We start from the raw sequence: 23,849 nt of genomic DNA on the forward strand, positions 1-23,849 counted from the left end.
GTCTCTCTTCCCTGGAATTCCATGCTGACAGTGCCTTCTGAAGTTACTCTGTGGCACTGGTGCCAGTGTTCTGCCCTGAACTCTGATGGGGTGAAATGTCTCCATCATGGAGGCTGAAGCCAACATGAGCCCTAGGCTCTGACAGTCCATGCCTTGCCCTGCCTACCCAGGAGGTGCTGGAGGAGTGGCTGAACTGTCAGAGGGCCTGGCTCTACCTGGAGCCCATCTTCAGTTCCGAGGACATCACCCGGCAGCTGCCTGTGGAGAGCAAGCGCTACCAGACCATGGAGCGAATCTGGAAGAAGATCATGAAGAATGCCAACGAAAACCGGGAGGTGAGCTCCATGGGCTAGGAGGGCAGCTGGGACACCCCAAAGCGGCCCTAGTCGCATTGCCGAGGGTCTCTGGATCGCTTCCCTTCCTGAACAAGGACTAGACAACAAGTCCAAGCTTTGGTTGGGGCCCATGTCCTTGGGAATGGGCCCCAGAGGAGGTGAGCTCCGTGGGCTAGGAGGGCAGCTGGGACACCCCAAAGCGGCCCTAGTCACATTGCTGAGGGTCTCTGGATCGCTTCCCTTCCTGAACAAGGACTAAACAACAAGTCCAAGCTTTGGTTGGGGCCCATGTCCTTGGGAATGGGCCCCAGGTCCCAGACATGTGCCTCAGAAGCACAACAGCTGATGTTTTTTTCTGTTTCTCTTGGAGATCCACAGGCCACATTAGCATTTTAGAGGCCCTGACAAGTCCTGCAGTTTAAAAAAAACATAAAACATAAAACATCCTCCTTAGCATTATTGCTTTATTTAACCCTCTTTTTCTGACCACAGAATTCTTTCCTGTGTGTTGGCAGGGCTGATGGAGGTAGCCTGGGGACAATTCTCCTGCCCCTTCCTTCCTGGGCTTCCATGAGGGTTTCCAGCTGGCATGGATACTCTCTACCAAGCTTACCTTGCTACTTGCCACTTGGGCATGCTCATTTCTCTCTTGGGCTGGGTCTGGTCCCTGCAGGTGATCAATGTGTGTTTTGACCAAAGGCTGCTGGACAGCCTGCGGGACTGCAACAAGCTGCTGGACCTTGTGCAGAAGGGCCTCAGCGAGTACCTGGAGACCAAGCGCTGCACCTTCCCCAGGTGGGTTCCACAGCTTTAGTGTTGGCCTCGAGGCCGGGCCCTCAAGTGTCCTGCCAGGCTAAGGTGTGGGTGCCATGTCAGTGGTGTTGGGCCTGCCAGGGCCCAAGGAGCCTGCCCAACCTACTCCCTCACCCTTGTTCCCCTGGCAGATTCTACTTTCTGTCAGATGATGAACTACTGGAGATTTTGTCACAGACAAAGGACCCCACAGCCGTGCAGCCCCACCTGCGCAAATGCTTCGAGAACATTGCCCGGGTATGTCGATGGGCCGAGGTTCAGAGCCAGCACACTAGGGCACACCTCAGGGGAGAGAGCTCTCTCCTCATGCCAATCTCTCTTAGTAGAGATGAGATGGTAAGCGAGACCCTGGGGCTGGTAGGAAGAAGGTTAGCTACAGAACCACCCCCTCCACACTGGCCTGGGGGACCCTGGGGTCCTAACTCAGCCAGTAGCTCCTGTCCTCCCAACATACCAAGACCTGTGAAGGACAGGAACACACAGAGCAGGCCTAGCCTCCTTCCCTAAGGGTTGGGTCCTGGCCATAACTGGAGAGAGGCAAGCACATCCTACAGGGAAGGATGAGGAAGGAAAGGCAAATGTAGGCAGGGAAGGCCCAGTGAAGGTAGACACTGGGGTCTCCCTGTATAGAACTAGCTTTTAAGAGGAAGGGCTCCATCTGGGTCAGCCTGGGACTGTGGGCAGGCCCTCCGGCACGCTAGGGTGACCTACCCCACCCCCATTGCCCATAGCTGCTATTCCAGGAGGACCTGGAGATCACACACATGTACTCAGCAGAGGGCGAGGAGGTGGAGCTGTCCTTCCCCATCTATCCCACCAGCAATGTGGAAGACTGGCTGCTGGAGGTAGAGCGCAGCATGAAGGCCAGTGTGCGAGACATCATTGAGAAGGCCATCAAGGTGTACCCCACAGTGAGTGCAGCCTTCCTGCCCAGCCTCCAAGTTACTCCCTCCCCAGAGCCTCTCAGCGCCTGCTACCTCCACCTCAGGCCATTCTGCCCTCCCTCAGAATGCCCAATGCTTAATAGCTGCTGTCTTTTTGAGGGACCGGTCAAATGAATCATTTGAGCCCAGAGCTTGAAAGGCCAAAGCACAGATAATATTCAAGGGAAGAAGAAAAGAAGGTCTCAACTGGCAGACCCAGCTTAGCCTGCCCATGCTGTCTTCCCAGATACCTAGGACCCAGTGGGTCCTGAACTGGCCTGGCCAGGTGACCATCGCTGGCTGCCAGACATACTGGACAATGGAAGTGGCCAAGGCGCTTGAGGATGGCAACATCGGTAGCAAGTTGTTCCCCCAGCTCTCCTATCAGGTAGGAGAAGAGGATTGGTGCTCAGAGCACCCCAAGCCCCAAGGAAACTCTACGAACATTTTCTTACATTGAGCCTAGAAGAGGCCAAAAGTTGGGTTCAAAGAACAGGTCAGACTTGGCAACACCAACAAGAGAGACTGGGAATCTGGGGAGGGCTCTGAGACCAGGCAGGTGCCCCTCTCCTGGGAATGAGTGAGGCGGTCACTGGGTCACTCCTCTACCATCCTTGGACTACCCATGCTCCAGGCTTCTCACCATGCTCCAGCCTCCAGCCACTAGCCACTAGATAGACGCTATGCCCAGCATGAATGTACAGATGGCATGGTACACTGCAGAGGTAGATGCCATACATGTGCCTTCAGTGGACTTCCTTGACCCAGTCTCAGCTCTCCTCCTATTCCAGACCAGCAGAAGACCCCAGAATACAGGAGTTGTTTGTGGCAAGAGTCCATCCCCTGTGCAAGGGATGGGTGGGGGCGGACCCCAGACCTGTGCAATGTGCACTCCCTTCCTTCAGCTCAGTGACCTGGTGGCCCTGGTCCGGGGGAAGCTGTCCCGCACACAGCGGGCAGTGCTGTCTGCACTCATTGTCATTGAGGTCCATGCCAAGGATGTGGTGAGCAGGCTGATCGAAGAGAATGTGGTCAGTGTGAATGACTTCGAGTGGATCTCACAGCTCAGGTGAGGGTGTGGAGAGCCACACCAGGCCCAAGGTGGCCACTAGGATGAAGCCAGGGGAGGGGAGGACAGGAGCTCACACCAGGCTGCTCCCTGCCCTTTTTCCCTAAAAGAACCCCTTCCCCTCAACTGTATACCTACCCAGTGTCCTGTGGCCCTGTGGTCAGAAATCCATGTCCCCGCACTGCTAGGTACTACTGGACAAATAACGACCTGTATATCCGTGCAGTGAATGCAGAGTTCATCTATGGCTATGAGTACCTAGGCAACAGTGGGAGGCTGGTGATCACGCCCCTCACCGACAGGTGAAGTCCCCTCCCCAGCTGGGTGTTGAGTAAGGGAAATGGGTGGCCTCGGGTCAGCCAGCCTAATGGATCCCTGAACAAACCTCAGCAGGGCTGAGAAGCAGGGGCAGGGGGGAGAGCACTATGCAGGCAGCCACAGGCTCAGATACTAACCTCTGCAGCAAGGGCTGGCATATCCGACCCTCAGATAGGCACAAGAGCCACCTCTACACCCCAGAGCTGTGGAAGCCCCCAGGTAGGAGAGCACCCAGGGTGCATATGGCCCATGTCCACCTCCTCTCACTCCCACAGATGCTATCTGACTCTGACTGGAGCCCTGCACCTCAAGTTTGGAGGTGCACCATCTGGCCCAGCTGGCACAGGGAAAACAGAGACCACCAAGGATCTGGGCAAGGCCTTGGCCATACAGACGGTTGTATTCAACTGCTCTGACCAGCTGGACTTCATGGCCATGGGCAAGTTTTTCAAGGGCCTGGCCAGGTAAGGCTGGGTGTGAGGATGGCACAGGACAGTGGGAGAAGGCTGAGTTCTCCCGCTATGGAAGGCACAGGATTGTCAAGGGGAAGGGATGGAATCAAAACTTGAAGCGGTGGGCAGTAGAGTTGGTGGCAAGCATGGGATTGTAGCTGAGCTGGTGGGGCTTGCCACTGAGAGCTTCCTCCTCAGTGAAATCAGAGGGATGTTGGAAAGGTGGGCTTTGAGCACATGCCCTACTGAACATCTAACCTTGTTTAGTGCTGGGGCCTGGGCCTGCTTCGACGAGTTCAATCGTATTGACATTGAGGTGCTGTCTGTGGTGGCACAGCAAATCACCACCATCCAGAAGGCTCAGCAACAGCGGGTAAGCCTTGGGCATGCTACACTGCTGGGCCACTCACTCCCTCCTCACTACTATACCCCAGCCACAGCTCTGCCATTCTGCAAGTCCCTCACTGCAAGGCAGAAGCCAGACACTTGGGCCTACCTAGAACAGCCTGTCATCGGGGGGATGACAATGCCCCACCCCTCACCCTCACAGTACTATGTCTAGAAGGCTTTTATAGCCAGTCTAAAACCCCACAAGCTTGCCCTAGCCTGTGGACAGCTAAAGATGTTATGGTAAAGGAGTCCTTTCCCCTACTCTGGCCCTTATAGAAAGGCCAAGGCATTGGTCTGCTCACCAGCCTTGTTCAGGGTAGGCAGGGATCCTGTTCAAGGGACAAGAGCTGAGAGGTTGACAGTTCCACTCAAAGTAGGGCCCTAGGTCCTATTCAGGACTGAGTTTGCCTAAGTACAGGGAGATCAGTCAGAAACTGCGGGTAGAGAGTGGACAGCAGCAACTGTGTGGAGACCTCCAAGGGAACTGGAGTCAGACCTGGGAGCCCATGGATACTCACTGGGAGAGGATTCATGATCAGGAATCTAGTCTGGCTGACCTCTGCTGCCAAGTGGCATGAGGAAGCCCACCCAGAGGAGATGACAGATCTGGGCATCTCCTAATATAGGCCAATTGCCTCTCCCCACACACAGGTGGAGCGCTTCATGTTTGAGGGTGTTGAGATCCCCCTTGTACCATCTTGTGCTGTGTTTATCACCATGAACCCAGGATATGCTGGCCGTACAGAGCTGCCTGACAACCTAAAGGCAAGTTCAGGCCCAGGATGGCCAGAAGGGCACAGAGCTCTAGCCTGCACTCCAAGATGCTAAATCACTGATTCAAGAATATGCAGCTTCCTAGCAAAAGGAACTAGGATTTCCTGTGGCAGTGTTTCTACCCAGGGATACTGAGACCCATTCCCAGCCACAGAAGGGAGACCCTGGGTTTGACTTCAGGGTATGGAGGGAGTCTGGCTGCCTATGGGGGTTTGGGACATCTCATAGGAACTGCCAAGCTAGGCTTGTGGGAAAAAACGGGAAAGACAGGGATCTGTTTCTAATGGTGAGAACTGTCTAGTCACAGAGGAGTGGAAGCCTTGGCATGGCAGGTATGATGCAGAGGTGCATCCCAGCATTAGCTGAAGATCAGTGAGTTCAGAGAGTAGATGATGCCCTGGGCAGGGCTGAGGTCTATCTATCCCTCACATGTGTGTTGTGTGCCCAGGCCCTCTTCCGGCCCGTGGCCATGATGGTCCCCGATTATGCCATGATTGCTGAGATTTCCCTCTACTCCTTTGGCTTCAATGAGGCCAATATGCTGGCTAAGAAGATCACCACCACCTTCAAGCTGTCTTCTGAGCAGCTCAGCTCCCAGGTGAGGCTCTACTCAGTTTCCAGTCTCAACATTTCCATCTGCCCCCACCTCCAGTGCTCTTCCCAGTTAACCTTCTGTGAGTGGGGGATGCAGAATAGGTACTCCCACAAGTCAGAGGGTGGTTATGATGATGAAGTAGAAGGTTCCAAAGCAGCCCAAAGGAGGGGCACTTGGCCCAGGCTGTAGCATGCACTGAGTGGTCACAGGAGGCCTGTGGGAGAGGTGACATTTTAGCTGCAAGCAGGGTGATGAGGTGTGGCCACACACCAGGTAGGAGGCAGGGTTCACCAGGCTACCAGGCAGAACACCAAGAAGCACAGTGCCCACCTGTGCCTCCTGTGTGGTGTCAACAGGATCACTATGACTTTGGGATGAGAGCTGTGAAGACTGTGATCTCGGCTGCTGGGAACCTCAAGCGAGAAAACCCCAACATGAATGAGGTGTGCTCTGTACACAGGGCTCCTAGGGAGAGGGCTTCAGGAGGGACCAGGTGCTGGAGGGTGCCCAGCCCACCACCCTGAAGACTTTGCCCGCCCCTGCTGTAGGAGCTCATCTGCCTTCGGGCCATCCGAGATGTGAACGTGCCCAAGTTCTTGCAAGAGGACCTCAAGCTCTTTTCAGGGATTGTGTCTGACCTGTTTCCTACCATCAAGGAGGAGGAGACTGACTATGGCATCCTTGACCAGGCCATCCGCAAGGCCTGTGAGAAGAAGAACCTCAAGGATGTGGAGGGTGAGCTGCCAGCCCTGAACTTCCTGCCGGCGAGTGGTGTTCCAATCTGAGAAAGTACTAGCTCTAGCCACCTTGGAGCCCAGAGTGGGAGACAGGGACAGGGCAATGCCATCTAGGGGGTCCCCAATTCTGACCAAGGTATTCCTAGCCCCGTGTCTACTGGTGCCTTCAAGATAGCAGGAAACATATCTCCTTCCTCAGACTTCATGGTTTAGGTTCTGCTGCCCATGTGAGGAGCCGTGTCAGCCCATGGTCTCCTCCCCAACTTTGCTTCATTCAGCACTGTCCTGGCTGATTAAAGACTGCCCTTTCCATGACTTGTGTGCCGGTTGCAGGGGAGGATCTCAGCCTGGCCACCACATATCCACACAACCTCAATCTCTACAGTTCCCCGGCACAGCTTCCCCGTCCTCTCCTCCCAGAGGGTCCTTGGAGGTAGGAGTTCCGCCCAAAGAAGGCACACCTAGCCACACAGGCCTTCCACTGGGGCCTGATCAGTTGATTTTCTCATCTCAGCCCCGAAGGGCCTCCCCTAGTGCCTTCTATGACTTTCTGTTCCAGGTGTGTCTTGACACTCCTTTCCTTGGAACTCCTGCCTTCAGTTCCAAAAAGCTTGTTTAATCAAACCTCAGGCTCTTCTCTCCCTCACAGCCTTAGGTCAGCTTTGCCATGTCTAGATAATTTAACCCCATTCCTTGCCACAGACTCCTGAGCCTGAAGTTTCAGAGCCACCCCACAACCATCCCACCCCCTTGAGCCAAAACAATACACTGTTTTCATCCATGTGGGCCCTACAGCTGCTGACTAAGATTCTGCTCCTCAGATTTCACCTCATGTTGACCAGCACTACTCAGGCTGGTGCTCTCAGAAGGATGAGCAGTTGCTTTGGGGCAGAGGTTGATTCTCAGGCCTATGATAGCGGACCACCCTACCAGACAATGTTAAAAAATGATAGCAACAGTGGAGACACTGGCTGGCATCTAGATTGTTCCTATTCTGTGCCAGACTCTGTGCTTGGGGCTTCACCTACCCCTTCCTATGATATGGGATGCTATTGCCTTCCCGACTTTGCAAATGAAGAAACTGAGGTTCAGGGAGTCAAATGATTCACCTGAGGTAACACAAGTTGTTAGAGCCAGGACTCAAGCCCATCCTCTAATCCCTGGGTTCCCCTGCCTTGTCCCCCAGGCTTCCTGATCAAGTGCATCCAGCTCTATGAGACCACAGTGGTGCGGCATGGCCTCATGCTTGTTGGGCCCGCGGGCTCTGGCAAGAGTAAGGTAAGCAGAGGGGTCATGTATTTCCAGCACGGGCATCAGCCTCCATTTGTACCCCCATTGGCCTCTCATTCCCCCTTCCTGTAGTCCACAGCCCACTGTAGCCCTGACCTCTGGGGGGCTAGGAGTTCACTTTCTGGGGGTATCTTTCGCCAGTGTTACAGAGTCCTGGCATCTGCCATGACAGCACTGAAAGGTCAGCCATCCATCAGTGGTGGTGTGTACGAAGCTGTCAACTACTACGTACTCAACCCCAAGTCTATCACAATGGGCCAGCTATATGGGGAGTTTGACCTGCTCACCCGTGAATGGTGAGTGGTCCCTGAGCTGCTTCACTGACCACTATGCTCCCAGATCACCCCCAGTGGCAGGTTGGAGTTTAAGGCAGATTCTATTCACCATTCCACTTCCTCCCTTAGTGGCTTTCCTTACAGTTGCACAGCAAGGACAATGATCGCCCTGTTGTGTGGCAAGGAAAGGAGTTTAACACATGAAACGTGCCTGAAACAGTGGCTGGCATGGGGGATCACTCAGCAAATGGCTATCATTGCCCTGGAGAGGCAGGAGAGGTCACTCCCAAGCCTTGCTCCCATCATTTTAGGGAAGGGCATGGATCCTGGAGAAAAGCAACGGAGTGCAAACACCCTTGAATGTTAAAACATGGGGATCTTGAAAAAAAACGGAGACTCTTTTCTCTGTAGCTGTTCTATTTCTCTCTAGGCCTCCCATCTCCTGCTGGAGGCAACTGCTTAGCTCTGGTGCTCTGCAAGGACAGAGAGTCACTTTCCTTTCCCAGTGTAGACCTGTTCTGCTTCCCCCATTTTGTTTAATGGTCTTTCCCACACCTACTCCAGACTCACATGAGTAAGGGGTGGGATCTGCAGGTCAGCCCAAGAGAATGGCTGGTTGAAGAAAACAAAACAAAACAAAACAAAACAAAAAAACCATTCAACAGTATCTTCCAAAGCATGGCAAAGAAGACTTCATTCAGGACCATGACCACAGGTGTAGGGACACAAGGTGTGGGAGAGAGTGATCTCAACTCCAAATACAGCATGGGCTAGTGCAGCAGGTTAGGTGTACAGGGATGGAAATTTATTGAGAGGAAACACCAGAGGTAAAGGGGTTTCTGGCTAAACTGGCCTCACAGGATTCTTGCTGAGGACAGGCCAAGTGGTTAGACCTTACCTGGAGAAAGAGGCGAATGAGGGACATGAACAAGTGTCAGGTGAGTTGAGTAGGCAGGGTGAAGATTTATGCCTTCTGACTTACCAGGGCTGATTACTAATACCGATTTTATGAGGAAGTGCACGTGTAGGCCTACGGGACACTCTCAAGCCCAACCAAAGTTTAGCCCTGGTGTGCAGAACCTCTGAAATCTGAGCCTTTCTTAGGTTCTGTGGCAGAACCTGGCTCCTCTCCAGCTCTTCCCACTTTCCAGAACTGTATGTGCCGCCATCTGTACCATTGCCTCCTCCATACTTCTTTTTTTTACCACCAGCATCACCACTTACCTTCCTTTGGTGTGATGTCCATGGGAAATCAGCAGGGAGGGGATATAAACATGTTTTTCATTCTACCATATTACACCAAAAGTCCCATTTTTCCTGTCATAATTGTTAATGAATAAAGATACTGAAGGACTTACAAAGGTGAGAGCCAGTGATCACAATACAGTGGGTACAAGTAAGAAACTGTCAAAAACTGTTTTAAGACTCCATCAAGGAAACCAATAGATGAGTCATAGATTGTAAAATACATTTATATCTACATGTGACTGTGGATTTGTACCCCAAACACAGTGGATACCTCACTGTCTACCACCCCATCAGATGCTATACTTTCTGTGGATTACCCTGAGGTCAAGAGCACTCTGTAAATACTAAATGGGAAGTTTCAGATATAAAGAATTCACAAATTTTAAGGTGGGTTGGTTAAAAACACAGGCTGCTCTTACAGAAGACCTGGATTCAGTTCCCAAAACCCTCATGGCAGCTAACACCAATCCATAGCTCCAGTTCCTGGGGATCTGATGCCCTCCTCTGGCTTCCTTCGGCACCAGACACTCATGTGATGCCCTTAAGTACATGCAAGTAATAAACATACACAGAAAAATACATAAAATCTTTAAACAAACAACAGAATTCACAACTTTTTAATTGTATAGCATTACAAGTAGTAGGAAGAAATCTGGCCCATGCCATTCCATTCCATTGGAGGAGATGAACCACTTTGTCCAATGTGTCCATGCTCTATACACTCCCTCCCTATTAGTACCTAGTAGCCATGGCAGTTATCAGACTGACACATTGTGTCACAGTACTTGTGTTCAGATAACCTTTATTTTACTTAACCATGGCCCCACAGTATAAAATTTTCTTATAGTATCTTTGTTATGATTGTTCTGCTTTATTAATTGTATCTAATTTATAAATTAATCTCATAAGTCTTTATATATAAGATTAAACAGTTTGTATATAGGATTCAGTACTGTACACTATTTCAGACATCCACTGGGGGTCTTAGAATGCATCCCCTGTAGATGAGGGGCCGTTACTGTACACAAAAACTATAAATCAATATTCTAAAATAAGAAACCAATTTTTTAAATTGACAAAACACTTCAGTATATGCGTCGCAAAAAAAGATTTTAAAATACATTATACACATGTGTGAAGATAGTATGATGAAACCTGTTATTGGGTTTAATAATGCTAATAAAAAACTTTTTTTAAATGACGAGAGTCAGCTGGGTAGCCAGATTTCCCTGGGAGCCAGTTATGTCCACTACCCTGCCCAACTGGCACCTACAGCTCTCTCCTCCCTGGTCTTTGCAGGACCGATGGGATTTTCCCCTCCCTCATCCGGGCAGGGGCCATTGCTAATGACACCAATAAGAAATGGTATATGTTTGATGGACCAGTGGATGCTGTCTGGATAGAGAACATGAACACAGTACTGGATGACAACAAGAAGCTGTGCCTCAGCTCTGGGGAAATCATCAAACTCACAGAGGTATGTCGCCTGCCCACCCACCCGCTCTTCTGCAGTTAGGTGGGTCTGGAGGCTGTACCCATGGTGGTCAGGCCTTGTCTCCCTCCACCCCTGCCTCATCACAAGCCTGCCAATAGACAGGAGCTTGGATCCAGCCCCCAGCAGCCCCCCTGGCCCTGAATTCCCCCTCAGCCTTGTCCTTTGCAGCTACCTAGTGCTGTCTTTCAGAAGATCCGCTTCCTGTGATGCCCCAAGCCCAGAGCTAGGATGATGGCCTTGCTGTTTGCTAGCTGATGCTGCCTTGTACCTTCCAGGTCCACTTTTGGCCATGTCAGCCTGATCTGATCTATGTGTCCATTCAGTTATAGCAATGTATTCAGGGTCTGGGGACTAGTGACACAGCCCTGGCCACAGGGACCTGCTTGTGTATGGAACAGTTGAGAAAGAGATCTATCGCCTAGTTATGAGAGCACTGTACAAAGCATACACTACACTAGACACTTGAGAACATGTGGCAGTCACTGTGGACCAGAATATGTGGCTGGAACACTGGAGCAGAACACATAGTTCCTGTCACATTTCCCAGGCCTCCCAGGACCCCATGCTAGCCATAAAGTTCCATGACTCCCCCAACTTTGGCTTCCCTTTGGAGCTCGATGAAGTACACCATAATCAGCTGAGGCCCAGGGGACCTTGCATCCCAACCCCAGCCCTGCTCTGCTCCATGACTGCCCACAGGTCCTTCTGGAAACCCCTCCCCAAAGCCCCAAAGCCCCAAAGTCCCCAGCCCTTTCCCTAGCAACTGGACCACTCACATGGTATATATTGGCACCAGGCAATGACCATGATGTTTGAGGTACAGGATCTGGCAGTGGCCTCACCAGCCACAGTATCCCGCTGTGGCATGGTATACCTGGAGCCCAGCATCCTAGGGCTTATGCCCTTTGTTGAATGCTGGCTAAAGAAGCTCCCTTCCATAATGAAGCCCTACAAGGAGCAGCTCAAGACTCTCTTTGACAAGTTACTGGAGGTAGGCAAGGCCACAGGCACACCCAGCCAATCGGGTTGCAGGGTAATGTCGCCACCAGGCACCAGAATCTGGTGCTTGATCCCAACAGAGCTCCATCACCTTCGTTCGCTCAACAGTAAAGGAAGTGATTGCCTCAACCAATAGCAACCTGACTATGAGCCTTCTCAAACTGCTCGACTGCTTCTTCAAGCCTTTCCTGCCAAAAGAGGTAAGGTTTGCCCAAACAGTGGAGCTGCAGGCCTGCCTCACTCTCTCCTTGCCTGGACTGGAGCCCATGAATGCCACCTCCCAGCTCCCTGGAAGCCTTGGATTGGCTCACCACAGATCATGAGCCCATCCCATTCAGTGTGTTGCAGAGAAACAAAACCACACCACTTCCTCAGGCTGCCCAGTACTGCCTCAGGCTTAGCATGATGCGCTTCCCTTTGTTCTCAGGGCCACAAGAAGATCCCCCCGGAAAAGCTGAGTCGCATCTCAGAGCTGATCGAGCCCTGGTTCATCTTCTCCCTGGTCTGGAGTGTAGGCGCCACTGGGGATGACACTAGCCGCCTCAACTTCAGCTACTGGCTAAGGATGAAGATGATGATGGAAAGGGTGAGATGTGGCAGCACCAGGCCAGGCCTCCAGGGCCAGCAGCAAGCAAATTGCCTGGGTTTCACAGGCTGTTTCTCTTGGTCCCTGCAGCTGACTCATCAGTTCCCTGAAGAGGGAATGGTGTTCGATTACAGGCTGGATGACGCTGGGATCAGCAGCACTGAGGATGATGAGGATGAAGAGGACGAAAACAAGCAGGTTGCCACAGGCCTGTCCAGGGTCTAGGGAGCCTAGGGCCCCACTAGGCCATAGGGATTCCCCCTCAATGAATAATGGCTACCAAGAGAAAGCCACATTAGGATGTGGGCAATTTCTGCCACCTCAAAGATCCTCATAGCCCTTCTGGGTGGTAATTATTGTGTTCATTTTACAGACAAGGAAACTGAGGCACAGAATAGTCATAATCAGCCTAGGCAGTGGTAACTTGAGCATGGGGCTGGAAGGCTTCAGAGGGCCTGCCTTCCCAAACATGTTCCTTTGTATTGATGCTGAGCCCAAAGTCTGGCCACCTCTGTTCCAGTTAACAGCTCCATGTTCCCTGGAACTGAGAACCCTAAGGGTTCAGGAGCATGCTCTGTGTCCTGCTCAATGTCCCCACCATACTATCAGTCAGTTGGATCTCCTTGAGCCCACCTTTATTCCAGGGTCAGGCCCCAGCCCAAGAGAATTGGACTGTCACTGTTTAGTCTTACTGTGGAATTTTGGGTTAAACAATCAGGACTGACCCTAGAGCAACATGTTGGTTTGGCCAAACTCCTTCATCAAAGGAGTTGTGCAAGCTAAGTCAGGGCCATGGATAAAAGGATTCTTGTAGGAAAAGACAGTAGGCAGACTGAACCCAGTGGCCTCACAGCATCCAGCTGTCATTGCCCTGGGTTCTGGTGCCCACACTGGTTGGTTACCCCCAAAGTAAACAGCGAATCCCTTTGCATTCCTGAGTTGTTCAATCTCAGAGCATCTCTTTGCATGGACCCAGGACTGGCTCTGTATGTAGGTGTCACCCCAAATTTTCCCAAGAGACCCTCACATGCTCTCTGGGATCCCAGAGAGCACGGTTTTAACTAAACCCTCACAATGTTCCTCTTAAGTTACAGTTTGGGGAATAAGAATATTTATTTGGGCTTGCCAAATAAGTGCTATTAGAGGGTCACTTACAAAGACATGAACTCTCATGGGCTCTTTCTCTCCCATATTTGAGATCTGCACCATCAGTGTGCACGGTCCATTCCAAAATGGCGACTACTCCTTCCCTTTTCCCCACTGTGCTCAGCGTTTCTCAACATCCGTCTCTAGGAGGTTCAGTTCTAGTTTCCTTGGAGGAGACACCCACCTAACAGTAGGGAAGACCCACCTCAACATCTGCAGTCAGGGAGCCCCCACCTGCTCAGCTGTGTTCAGAGAACCCTCATTCCTGGTGGTTTGTGCTGGGAGTCTCCCACCCCATGGACAGAGCAGATCACAGGAATTCCTTTCTAATAGTTGTCCTGGATGTCTTGCCAAGGCTCAGCAGAGTAGTTCCTCACTTTCTTGCTGCACTTAGCAGGGCCACGGCCAGAAGTAGAGTAAGAAGAGGTTTCAGACCCACCCTGGGCCTCCTGTGGTTCCAGGTTACTTGGGTGAAGTGGATGGATGCCTCGGTTCCCTTCACCATGATGCCAGACACCAACTACTGCAATATCATCGTGCCTACCACGGACACCATGCAGATGTCCTACCTGCTGGGCATGCTGATCACCAACAACAAGCCTGTGAGTGTCCTGTCCCAGCCTGCCAAAGGTCCAGGTTGGGGCATGGCTAGCCTTCCATACCAATAAGTTGAAAGCTCTCTCTCTGCACTGACCCTGTATGTGTCTCACCTACCTGATCACCACATTCCCAGGTGCTGTGTATTGGGCCGACAGGCACAGGGAAGACGCTTACTGTCTCCAATAAACTCCTCAAGAACTTGCCGCTGGAGTACATCAGCCACTTCCTCACCTTCTCAGCCCGCACCTCGGCCAACCAGACCCAGGACCTTATTGACAGCAAGCTGGACAAGAGGCAGGACACCCCTGTTTCTTTCCTCAGCTGCAGTGTCCCCAGCCTCACAGAACCAGCTGCTCTCCCACCAAATTATGCTCCTAGCTTTGCCAGAAGCTTCTAGAGGGAACTAGAGGTCCCACAGGGGCGTCCTTGTAGACTTCTCCAAAGTCTTCCATCTAACAGGATTCTTCTAGACTATTTCAGTGGGGGTTTTCACTGGGCACTTAGGCAGGCTGTGAATCTGTCTTAGAGATGCCTGTTATCTGCCTTCCTGGGAAGCAGGACTCCTTTAAGAGACCTCAGACACAGGTCAGCTTGTCCCCAATGTCCCAAGACTAGCAGTTTGGAGGAGGCTAAAATTTAGTGAAGTGCCATCTGGCTGCCCCTGGATTCTCAGGGGACCTGGTGCCCATGGTTGCTGGGCTCACACAGCACCTCCAATAGGCGGAAGGGTGTGTTCGGGCCACCCCTGGGGCACAACTTCATCTTCTTCATTGATGACCTGAACATGCCAGCTCTGGAGACATATGGCGCTCAGCCGCCCATTGAGTTGTTGCGCCAGTGGATGGACCATGGTGGCTGGTATGACCGAAAGATCATCGGTGCGTGCAAAGCCTGGGTCAGCGGGGAGTGAACTGCATGTGTTAGGCAAGGGTACAGTTGATGCAGGGATAAAAGTCCTACAATACTTTGGGGGGCCTACAAAAAATGTTTTAATTTCTCTTAAAAGTACTGGAAATGAACTTTTAGGTCAAAGAAAATTTTCAACGCCTGTTAACACATTATCTTTATACTAATATTGGTATAAATTACAAATTTTTGCATGCATGTGCGTGTGTTTATATGTATGTGGGTGCACGTGTGGGGTGCACGTGGAGGTCAGAAGTTGACATTGGGTGTCTTCCATGATGGCTCTCCGCCTTATTTACTGAAGCAGGGTCTCTCACTGAGCCCAGAGCTTGTTGATTTGGCTGGTCTAGCTAGCTTGCCCCAGGAATCCTTTCTCCACCTCATGAGTGCTAGGATGACAGGCAAGCTGACAAACCTACCCAGCTTTTATTTGGGTGCTAGGGATCTGAACTGTGGTCCTCACATTGTGACAAGTGCTTTATCCTCTGAATCATCTCCCCAAACCATAAATTACAATTGTAATATATTTTCTTATGGGCAAGGAGCCCACAAAAATCATAAGGTGGTTCAGGGCTGGGCCCTTCCTGACTCCTATCTTCACACAGGAGCCTTCAAGAACCTGGTGGACATCAACTTTGTCTGTGCCATGGGCCCCCCAGGGGGAGGCAGGAATGCTCTCACTCCAAGGCTGACTCGCCACTTCAACTACCTGTCCTTCACTGAGATGGATGAGGTCAGCAAGAAACACATCTTCTCCACCATTTTGAGATGCTGGATGGGTGAGTGTTGGGTATGGGAAGGAGAGGCCAGGCAAAAGCAGAGGCCCAGGCTAGCTGTCACACCAAAGACAGCTGAACAGCTTTGAACAGGACCAAGTGGCTGCAACCCCAGCTTCACTCCCTTACTCCTCTGTTATAGTTGGCAAGTTTATGAACTTCTCTGAGTTTCAGTTTCCTCATCTGTAAAATGGGTGCTAATATTAGTACCTATCCCTCCAAGTTTTGAGGGTTAAGTAAGATATGGTACATAGAGCATCTAAAATAAAGCCATGCAGAAATTCTGCACATTTCATATATGATAGATACGTATCTACATATATGCATTCAGGCACATATACACATGCTAGTGTTTACCCAGAAGCTCAAGTGGACTAATGGTTACTTTCATAGACCAGGAAAATCCAGTGAGACAGAACAGACAAAGTAACCCTGCTCCATCTTGGGGCTTGGAAAAAAATCTATCCCACAATGCTGTTTCCCCAGTAGCCCACCTCCCACACCTGCCTGTGGAATGCCACTTGGCACTGTGCCCAGTGGAAAGCGTTAGCAGTCAAGCCTTTCCTCTGGCCTGGTTCACCCTGTCAGGGGCTATAGGCCAGGACTTTCCTTCATGTACAGCTGCGGGGAGGGGTGGGAGGCAGCTGCTTGAGGAGCATCCCAGCTGTACACAGTGGCCAAGGACAGCAAGAGGTCACCTAACTCTGAACACTGTATCTGTCCCTCAACCTTCCAGATGGACTTCTTGGAGAGAAAAGTTACCGAGAGCCTGTGCGTAAGTGGACTTCGGCAGGGGTGTGGAAGAACCTTGGAGGAAAGAGATCCTAGTCCTCGGGGCGTCCTGGGGGTGTTCTGGGACTTGGCTCTAGTTAGGTGTGCTCAGATTCAAACCAGAGGCCACAGTGAGCTCTCCTCAGGCTCACGTGGAGTCAGAGCACAAGTCAGCACCAGCACTCAATGCTTTCCTAGGCTCTAGCACACATCCCTTGGTGCCTGGGTTAGTGTCACACTGATAGCAGGAAATATAAAGTGAAAGGAACCCAACCAACCCTGCCATCTCTTAAGAGCCACTCTAAAGAAAGCCACACTTCTCCAAGGAGCAGATGTACACAAGAGGATGGGTGATACACAGCTGGCGGGGGCTGGAGTAGGGGGAAAATCCCTCCTAAGGCAGCCTCCTGCTGCTCTGATCTGTCAGTCATCATTGGAGGGCAGCTGGCAACTTCAGGTTCTGTCCTGTCCTGGTGCCCACCTCTTCTCTCTTCTCAGATGAAAGAGGCCATTAAGCTCCTTCTTTGGGCTTCCACATCTACCTCTTAACCTGTTACTGGCATCGCCCATGGCTCTTGTTACCTTGACTAGAAGTGGACTTCCTGTACTAGTGCAGGCCAAGCTGCTCAAGAGGATCTTGAGCCTGAGGGAAGCTGGGAGTCATACCTTTCCCAACACCAGTACTGCCTGTTCTACTGACCACTCTGTCAACATACAAACATGCCCCGATTTCACCAGTCTTAACCAAAACCCCAAATTATCTCTCTCGGCCAGGTCCCTTCTTCATTCACTCTGGGTCATTACCCCACTTTTCTCTTCATCTGTACATCAAAACTCCTCAGGAACTCTCTTCCCACTGGCACACCCTTCCTCTCCTGCTTTCCATTGAGCTACCCCCACTCTTGTCACCAGAGACCTTGTGTGACCATACTAGTAGCTAGCTAGCTCTCAGTCCTCATCTGTTCTACAAATGGCTCCTCCTTCCAGCAGCTTCTCCCAGGCCCTCCTCCCTCCCTGGCTGTATTAGTCAGTTCTGCATTGTTGTGACAAAATACCTACAAAAACACTCGAAGGAGGGAAGGGTATATTTTGGCCCCAATCATTCAAAAATTTAATCCATTGGCTTGCTCCAGTGCTATGGGTCTGTGATGAGCAAAACATCATGGCATGGGCCAGGTGTGGTGGTGCACGCATTTAATCCCAGCACTTGGGAGGCAGAGGCAGGTGGATCTCTGTGAGCCTGAACTACATAGTGAGTTCCAGGACAGCTGGGGCTACAGGGAGACCCTGTCTCAAAAAGACCAAAAAAAAAAAAAATCATGGCAGCAGGAAGTCATGGTGAAGCAAAACTGCTCACCTCATGGCATCCAGGAAGCAGAGACAGACAGGAAGAGGCCAGAGCAGGGTATACTCTTCAGAGCTACACATCTAGGGGTCTACTTCCTCCCACCAGATCCCACCTCCATCACCCACTCAGTATGATCCCCATTTGGTATACATTCATTAATGGATAAACTCACTGATGAAGTTAGTGTATTTATGATCCAGTCATCTCTTGATTGGATCCACCAGCTGGAGAGCAACTTTCAGCACATGAGACTTTTGGAGACCCTTCAAACATAAACCATAATACTAGGTAGCCTGTCTTAGCTGACTGGACCTTGACCTCCAACCTATTCTCCTTCTACACTGTCCTCAGACAATCTCATCCTGGCTCAGATGTAAAGCTCCTGACATCCAAGTTTACACCCTCGTCCCAGATGTCCCCCCCAAACCTCTGATTCCACATTTCTCAGATGTCTACTGGGCAGCTCAGGTGGAGCCTGTCCAAATCTAAACTCCTGGATGCCCTCTGTCAGTTCCCTTCTCACCTTAATTGATGGAAGCTCCGTCCTTCCAGGTGCTCATGGCAAGAACTTCAGCATCATCCTCTTCATCTCACACCATGTCACAACTGTCAGGATAGCATTTGACTATCTCCGCAGGGCCTGTCCCGAATCAGCTCACCACCCTGCTCTTGTTCACCTGACCATCAGGACAGCTCCTTCCCTGCCTTCTTACTCTGCCTTCACTTGCCTATGATCCATCCTCCACGCTAGATGCGCTGGTACCTGCCTGTAGTGCCAACCACTCAGAAGGTGGAAGTGAAAAAGATCACTTGAGCCTATGAGTTTGAGGCCGACCTGGGCAAGACCCTTGCTTACAAACACATACAACCAAAATCATTAGTGAGAACATGTTCTTCTACTGCTCAACTGTCTCGGTCAAACAAAAGCCCAAGTCAGGACAGCGCCAGGAAAAGCTTCATGCCCCACATTACACCTCCCAGTTAGCCCCTCCTCACTGGTCCTTAACTTCCACCTCCAGGACTTTGCTCCTGCTGGGCCCTCTGCCTAAGAACACTTTTCTCCAACAATGTACATGCTTGCATCTCACTTCTTGTTTTCAATTTGAATGACCCCTTCTCAGTGTGTCCTCCCCCAGCATTTCTGGAATCACCCCAAAGCTGAACTTGGAGGCTCCCTAAGCCTCTTTCCTGCTGCAGATCTCTCCAAAGCACTTATAACCTGGTCACTGTCTCCTTGTTGACCAGACATCTCTAAGACAAGAATGTCAGCTTGTTCAGGATGAAGTGTCTGTTGGGTCAACCTCTGTGTCCATCACTTAGAATGTGCCTGTTCACAGACAAGTCCCTCTCCTGACCCCTCTGTCCTTTTGCTCCTTCTGGGTGCTTCCTGTACCCCAAGTTCCCAATTATAGAATTTTAGTTCCTAGGGGAGAAGAGGGGTAATTTTCAAAGAACAATTAAATGGGTATGGTAGTGGTAAAAGATGAGTTTGTGGGGGGGGCTGGAGAGATGGCTCAGTGGTTAAGAACACTGGTTATTCTTGCAGGTCCCAGCATGCAGGTCAGGCAACTCACAACTGCTTGTAACTCCAGCTCCAAGGGATCTGAAGCCCTCTTCTGGCCTCTACTGGCACCAACACACAGGACACACACATATTGACATACACATACATATAAAATAAATCTTAAATGCATAGCACTGGTGCCTTATTTCATGCCTCTATTAGCACCCATGAGGTGGAGTTTGGCCTGCTATATTAAATTCTGGAATCCTGAAATAAAAATAATAAATAAAATATTTTTTTAAAAAAGACAAGTTGGAGTTTCAGCAACTCCAAGTGAGATGGTGAGCCCCTGTGTCAGACCTGCACTCTAGCTCACCCTACATATACCATCAAGAACTCCTGAAGCTTATGCAGACAAAGTAACCCCTGCCCACCTGTGAGTCGGCACTGTCATGTTCATGTCTGGGCACAGGCTCATAGGGCAAGGCAGTAAGGCCCATTGAGTAATGAGCTCGTTGATACCCACAATTCTGTGACTGCCTCTCAGTGCCCTACACATGGCAGGCTGCCAGGAATAAGGATGCAGATTAGGGGCACACAGAACAAGAGATTCCCCACTCCAAGGTAGAAACAACAAGAAGGCCTTGCAGAGGAGGGAGCATCTAAGAAGGGTCTGAGGGCTGAGCAGAATCCAAGCCTAAGTCTAGGGAAGGGAACCTGAGGAAGCGCTCCACACAAACAAAAGCAGCAAAGTTGGGACCCATGGAGCCTGCATGAGTTGCTCCTTGCCTGTGTGACCCAGGCCACTCTCCTTTCTCCACAGCCGGGGCCCCCAACATCACCCACTTGACGGTGCCCCTCGTGGAAGCCACCATAAGGGTGTATGCTACCATCACCTCCCAGCTGCTGCCCACTCCAGCCAAGTCCCACTATACCTTCAATCTGAGGGATCTCTCCAAGGTCTTCCAGGGCATGCTCATGGCTGACCCAGCCAAGGTCAAGGTGAGGATCTGCCAGGCCCTCTTCCCCCATGCCAATGCTGCCCTGCCATCCTCCCTGGTCCTCCTCCCAATTTTAGGCCTTCCTACCTAAACACTCTCCAAACCAACCATGATTCAGCCAGGCCCTAAGGAGGTTGTAACATAAAAGTTTCAGGCCCACTAGAGCCTGACCTTTGTGCAGCCAAGTCCATCCTGTGAGTCAAACTCATGCCCAAATTCATGGCCATGAGGGAGGGATCAGACCAAGATAAAGTCAGAAGAAGACAAGGAAGCAGAATTTCTAGTAGAGGCCTTGTGTGTGAGAAGACTCAGGGTGGGAGATTGAAAAAGGTGCCTTTGAGAACCAAGCATACCCAGATATAAGGAGCAGGAAGTGAAGTGGGCTGTGGGGTGTCAGGTGCACTCAAGTCACAGTGTGCAGGCTGGGGGTCCACGATAAAGCTCAAATTTCATCCTAAGGATGATGGGGGGCCAATCAGAATGTGAACAGCCCTAGAAAGGTGGGGTGAACAGGACAGAAGGTGGCCCTGGCCTTTCTAGGCTCATACCCAAAGAATCAGGAAAGAAGTCTAGAACCTCCTGAGAGTGGCCCACTTACCCTGGGGAGAAACATAGAGAAGCTGGGACAAAGTGGGCAGCAGAGCCAAACACAGAAAGAAGCAGGTTCAGATTGGTAGGGCTTGCTGAGCAGTCAAATGTGGGGCGTCAGGAAGATATAAGGAAAAAAAGGCCTCCTTCTCAGGCTTAGAGTTTGAAATGTTAAGAGAGAGGGAAATGATGACTTTGGGACATTCATGGCCAGCTGGTGGTGCTGGGTTCTAGTGGGATCTGGGGGCAGGCAGTCAGTCACGTGCCATTCATTTGATGCCCAGTCAGCCAGCAGGCACACCTTCCAGTAGCTCTTGCATGTGGCTCTGGCTCTGTGTCAAGGAAAGGAGAGCCAGTCCCAGGAGCTGGGTTCCTACCTTCCATCTCTACCCCTGACATTTCTGAGTGATGGCTAAGGGCTTCGGACCAGGGCTGGCACTGATGCCTAGTGCCCACCGACAGGACAAGGTGCAGCTGCTAAGACTGTGGTACCATGAGAACTGCCGCGTGTTCCGTGACCGACTGGTGAATGAAGATGACCGCAGCTGGTTTGACGAGCTCCTCGAGAGCCACATGGAGCAATGGGAGGTAGCCTTCAACAAAGTCTGCCCCTTCCAGCCCATTCTTTATGGGGACTTCATGTCACCAGGCTCAGGTGCGAAGTCCTATGAGCTCATCACCAGTGAGAATAAGGTGAGCTGGTACCCTACCGTGGGTTGATCCCCAGGGGACCCAAGGATAAGGCCTAGAGAGATTCCGCAAGTCTGCCCAGGATGAGAACAAGACTCCAGACCCTCTCCTACCGCCACTAGACCACATGGTCAGGACAGTCAAGCAAGCTTTTAGCCTCTCTGAGTCTCCATTTCCCCCTTCACATGGATTTAGCTGGGCTTCCCATCCCTGAGAACAAGCCTGGGATTCATCTCAGACAGACCCTGCAAACAATGGCACACCAGGCCCCAGGCTCCATTTGAGGAGCAGAAGGGCTCTGGTGCTATAGTTCAGTTAGGACCCCCAGAAGGCAGAGCTGAGGCCTCCATTAGTGGTCTCAGAGCTACTGGCTGTGGTAGGCTTCCTGGTAGTTCTTCCCATGCCAGGTGCTTTTACCGGGTCAGTCCAGCCTGGCAAGCCCCCTCCCCCTTAAACCTGGTGTCTCATGAGGCAGGCCTTTCATTGGCAGACCTGGCTTCTGAGAGTCAGAATCTGATCTATGTATAAGAGGAGCAGAGCCAGCTGCGAGGAGAGTCAGCTCCCTGTCAGAGAAGGCCTGGTACTCACCATTTCAACCACTGAAACCATAGCTGGAGTTGTAATATAGCAGTGGTAGGGGATTCCTACAAGGGCCTTCCCCAAACAGTTCCAAGGTAGTGCTGGCCAGAATGCAAAGAAAGAATCAGTAGGTGCCAGGGTGATGAACCCAAAGCATTATCAGGGACCTTATGAACGGGGACCGCTATAGCTTCCTCCTGAAGCACAGTGAGACAAGAGGCTCTAGTATGTCCACAATGGGGTTGGTGATGGAGCTTAATGAGAATGTAGGGACTTAGGTAAAGGCAGAGCTAGTATCTGCATGGGGAGCTACCCCAGCTTCTTTCAGCATGTCAAGCCAGTTCATCAGCACCTAGAGATATTGAAAGATGTCAAGTTGGGTTCAAGCCCACAGGAGGAAACCTGAAACTTGCCAGGCAATGGGCAATCATTCCACATTTCTGAGTCTAAACTGAGAGGTGGGGACTGGGAGACCCCACTATGGAGGAGAACCTGCCATCCCCACCCCTCCCTGCTCCCAGATGATGCAGGTGATCAAGGAATACATGGAGGATTACAATCAGATCAACACAGCCAAGCTGAAGCTGGTGCTCTTTGTGGATGCCATGAGCCACATCTGCCGTATCAGCCGCACTCTGCGCCAGGCACTGGGCAATGCACTCCTGCTGGGTGTAGGTGGCAGTGGCCGCAGTTCCCTCACCCGGCTTGCTTCCCACATGTAAGGGCCTGTGGTGGGCAGTAGGTAGCATGTGGCAGACTGTTTTTGACTGATGCTTTTCCAGCATGGTGGATTCGGTGTAGCCCCAACCCAAACTTACTCAGCCTATAGGCTGCTGGGAGAGCCGAGAATGGGACCTAGACCCTAAGGAGAGGCAACAGCAGTGCCCTGTGGTGCTGTGTAAGGGAAGTTAAGAGGCAGGTATCCCAGAGAGATGACCAGGGGAGGTGCCTGCTATCAGAATCAGAGATGGGAAGATGGAAGGAAAAGGATTCCAGGATGAAAGAACAGTCTAGGCAAAGGCTGGGAAGCAGGAAAGTAGGTGCAGGGCCTGGAGAACCTTCAAGTTCACCCTGGACTGGAGCAAGACTCCAAATGGCTGAGTGGAGTTTTAAGTACCTCCACCCATCAGTGCTTAGCCCCAGGCCCTTGACCCAAACTCCTGCCTCCAGGTCTGAATACGAGTGCTTCCAGATAGAGCTGTCCAAGAACTATGGCATGTCCGAGTGGCGTGAAGATGTCAAGAAGGTTCTCCTCAAGGCCGGCTTACAGAACCTGCCCATCACCTTCCTGTTCTCAGACTCCCAGGTGCCACCACCACAGTAGTAAGCAGGGCTCAGAGTGGGCTGGACACAAGAGTGTCTCCATGTGGCATCCCAGAGGTTGGTCAGTCCTATATGCCCATCAGGACCAGGTGGAACTCTGAATATACTGGTCAGGAGGAGGCCAAACCCAGCCTCTCCAGGATAAGGGGAGGCATAGATCATCACTCATGTTCTGGGAGTAAAGAAACACCTTGGTACCAGGGCACACCACTCACAGGCCAATGGTTCCTAACTTAAGGACCATGAGATTTGTTCCTAAGGTATAAGGGACCCCAAAGCTCCACTTTTGAGGGCTCCTCCCTTTAGGGTTTCCTGGGC

At 51.4% G+C, this 23,849-nt stretch overlaps 1 protein-coding gene across 1 annotated transcript in view; it reads left to right on the forward strand.

Annotated features, from left to right (window-relative positions):
* Dnah1 (dynein axonemal heavy chain 1) overlaps nt 1-23,849 on the forward strand; it is a 62,295-nt gene that overhangs the window by 23,402 nt on the left and 15,044 nt on the right. Inside the window, exons 20-48 of the mRNA XM_008851852.2 lie at nt 171-335; nt 1,009-1,130; nt 1,280-1,385; nt 1,880-2,059; nt 2,319-2,459; nt 2,977-3,140; nt 3,329-3,442; nt 3,734-3,922; nt 4,178-4,283; nt 4,952-5,065; nt 5,523-5,672; nt 6,026-6,112; nt 6,218-6,404; nt 7,593-7,684; nt 7,838-7,992; nt 10,519-10,696; nt 11,511-11,705; nt 11,794-11,913; nt 12,141-12,299; nt 12,390-12,497; nt 13,907-14,047; nt 14,179-14,339; nt 14,766-14,923; nt 15,557-15,730; nt 16,464-16,502; nt 20,174-20,352; nt 21,402-21,632; nt 22,730-22,926; nt 23,379-23,514. Of these exons, the coding sequence (XP_008850074.1) occupies nt 171-335; nt 1,009-1,130; nt 1,280-1,385; nt 1,880-2,059; nt 2,319-2,459; nt 2,977-3,140; nt 3,329-3,442; nt 3,734-3,922; nt 4,178-4,283; nt 4,952-5,065; nt 5,523-5,672; nt 6,026-6,112; nt 6,218-6,404; nt 7,593-7,684; nt 7,838-7,992; nt 10,519-10,696; nt 11,511-11,705; nt 11,794-11,913; nt 12,141-12,299; nt 12,390-12,497; nt 13,907-14,047; nt 14,179-14,339; nt 14,766-14,923; nt 15,557-15,730; nt 16,464-16,502; nt 20,174-20,352; nt 21,402-21,632; nt 22,730-22,926; nt 23,379-23,514 (4,248 nt within the window). The remainder of the gene's footprint in view (nt 1-170; nt 336-1,008; nt 1,131-1,279; nt 1,386-1,879; nt 2,060-2,318; nt 2,460-2,976; nt 3,141-3,328; nt 3,443-3,733; nt 3,923-4,177; nt 4,284-4,951; nt 5,066-5,522; nt 5,673-6,025; nt 6,113-6,217; nt 6,405-7,592; nt 7,685-7,837; nt 7,993-10,518; nt 10,697-11,510; nt 11,706-11,793; nt 11,914-12,140; nt 12,300-12,389; nt 12,498-13,906; nt 14,048-14,178; nt 14,340-14,765; nt 14,924-15,556; nt 15,731-16,463; nt 16,503-20,173; nt 20,353-21,401; nt 21,633-22,729; nt 22,927-23,378; nt 23,515-23,849) is intronic.

Source organism: Nannospalax galili, unplaced genomic scaffold (assembly GCF_000622305.1).
Source record: "Nannospalax galili isolate Female #2095 unplaced genomic scaffold, S.galili_v1.0 scaffold485, whole genome shotgun sequence".
In the NCBI taxonomy this organism is placed as follows: Eukaryota; Metazoa; Chordata; class Mammalia; order Rodentia; family Spalacidae; genus Nannospalax; species Nannospalax galili.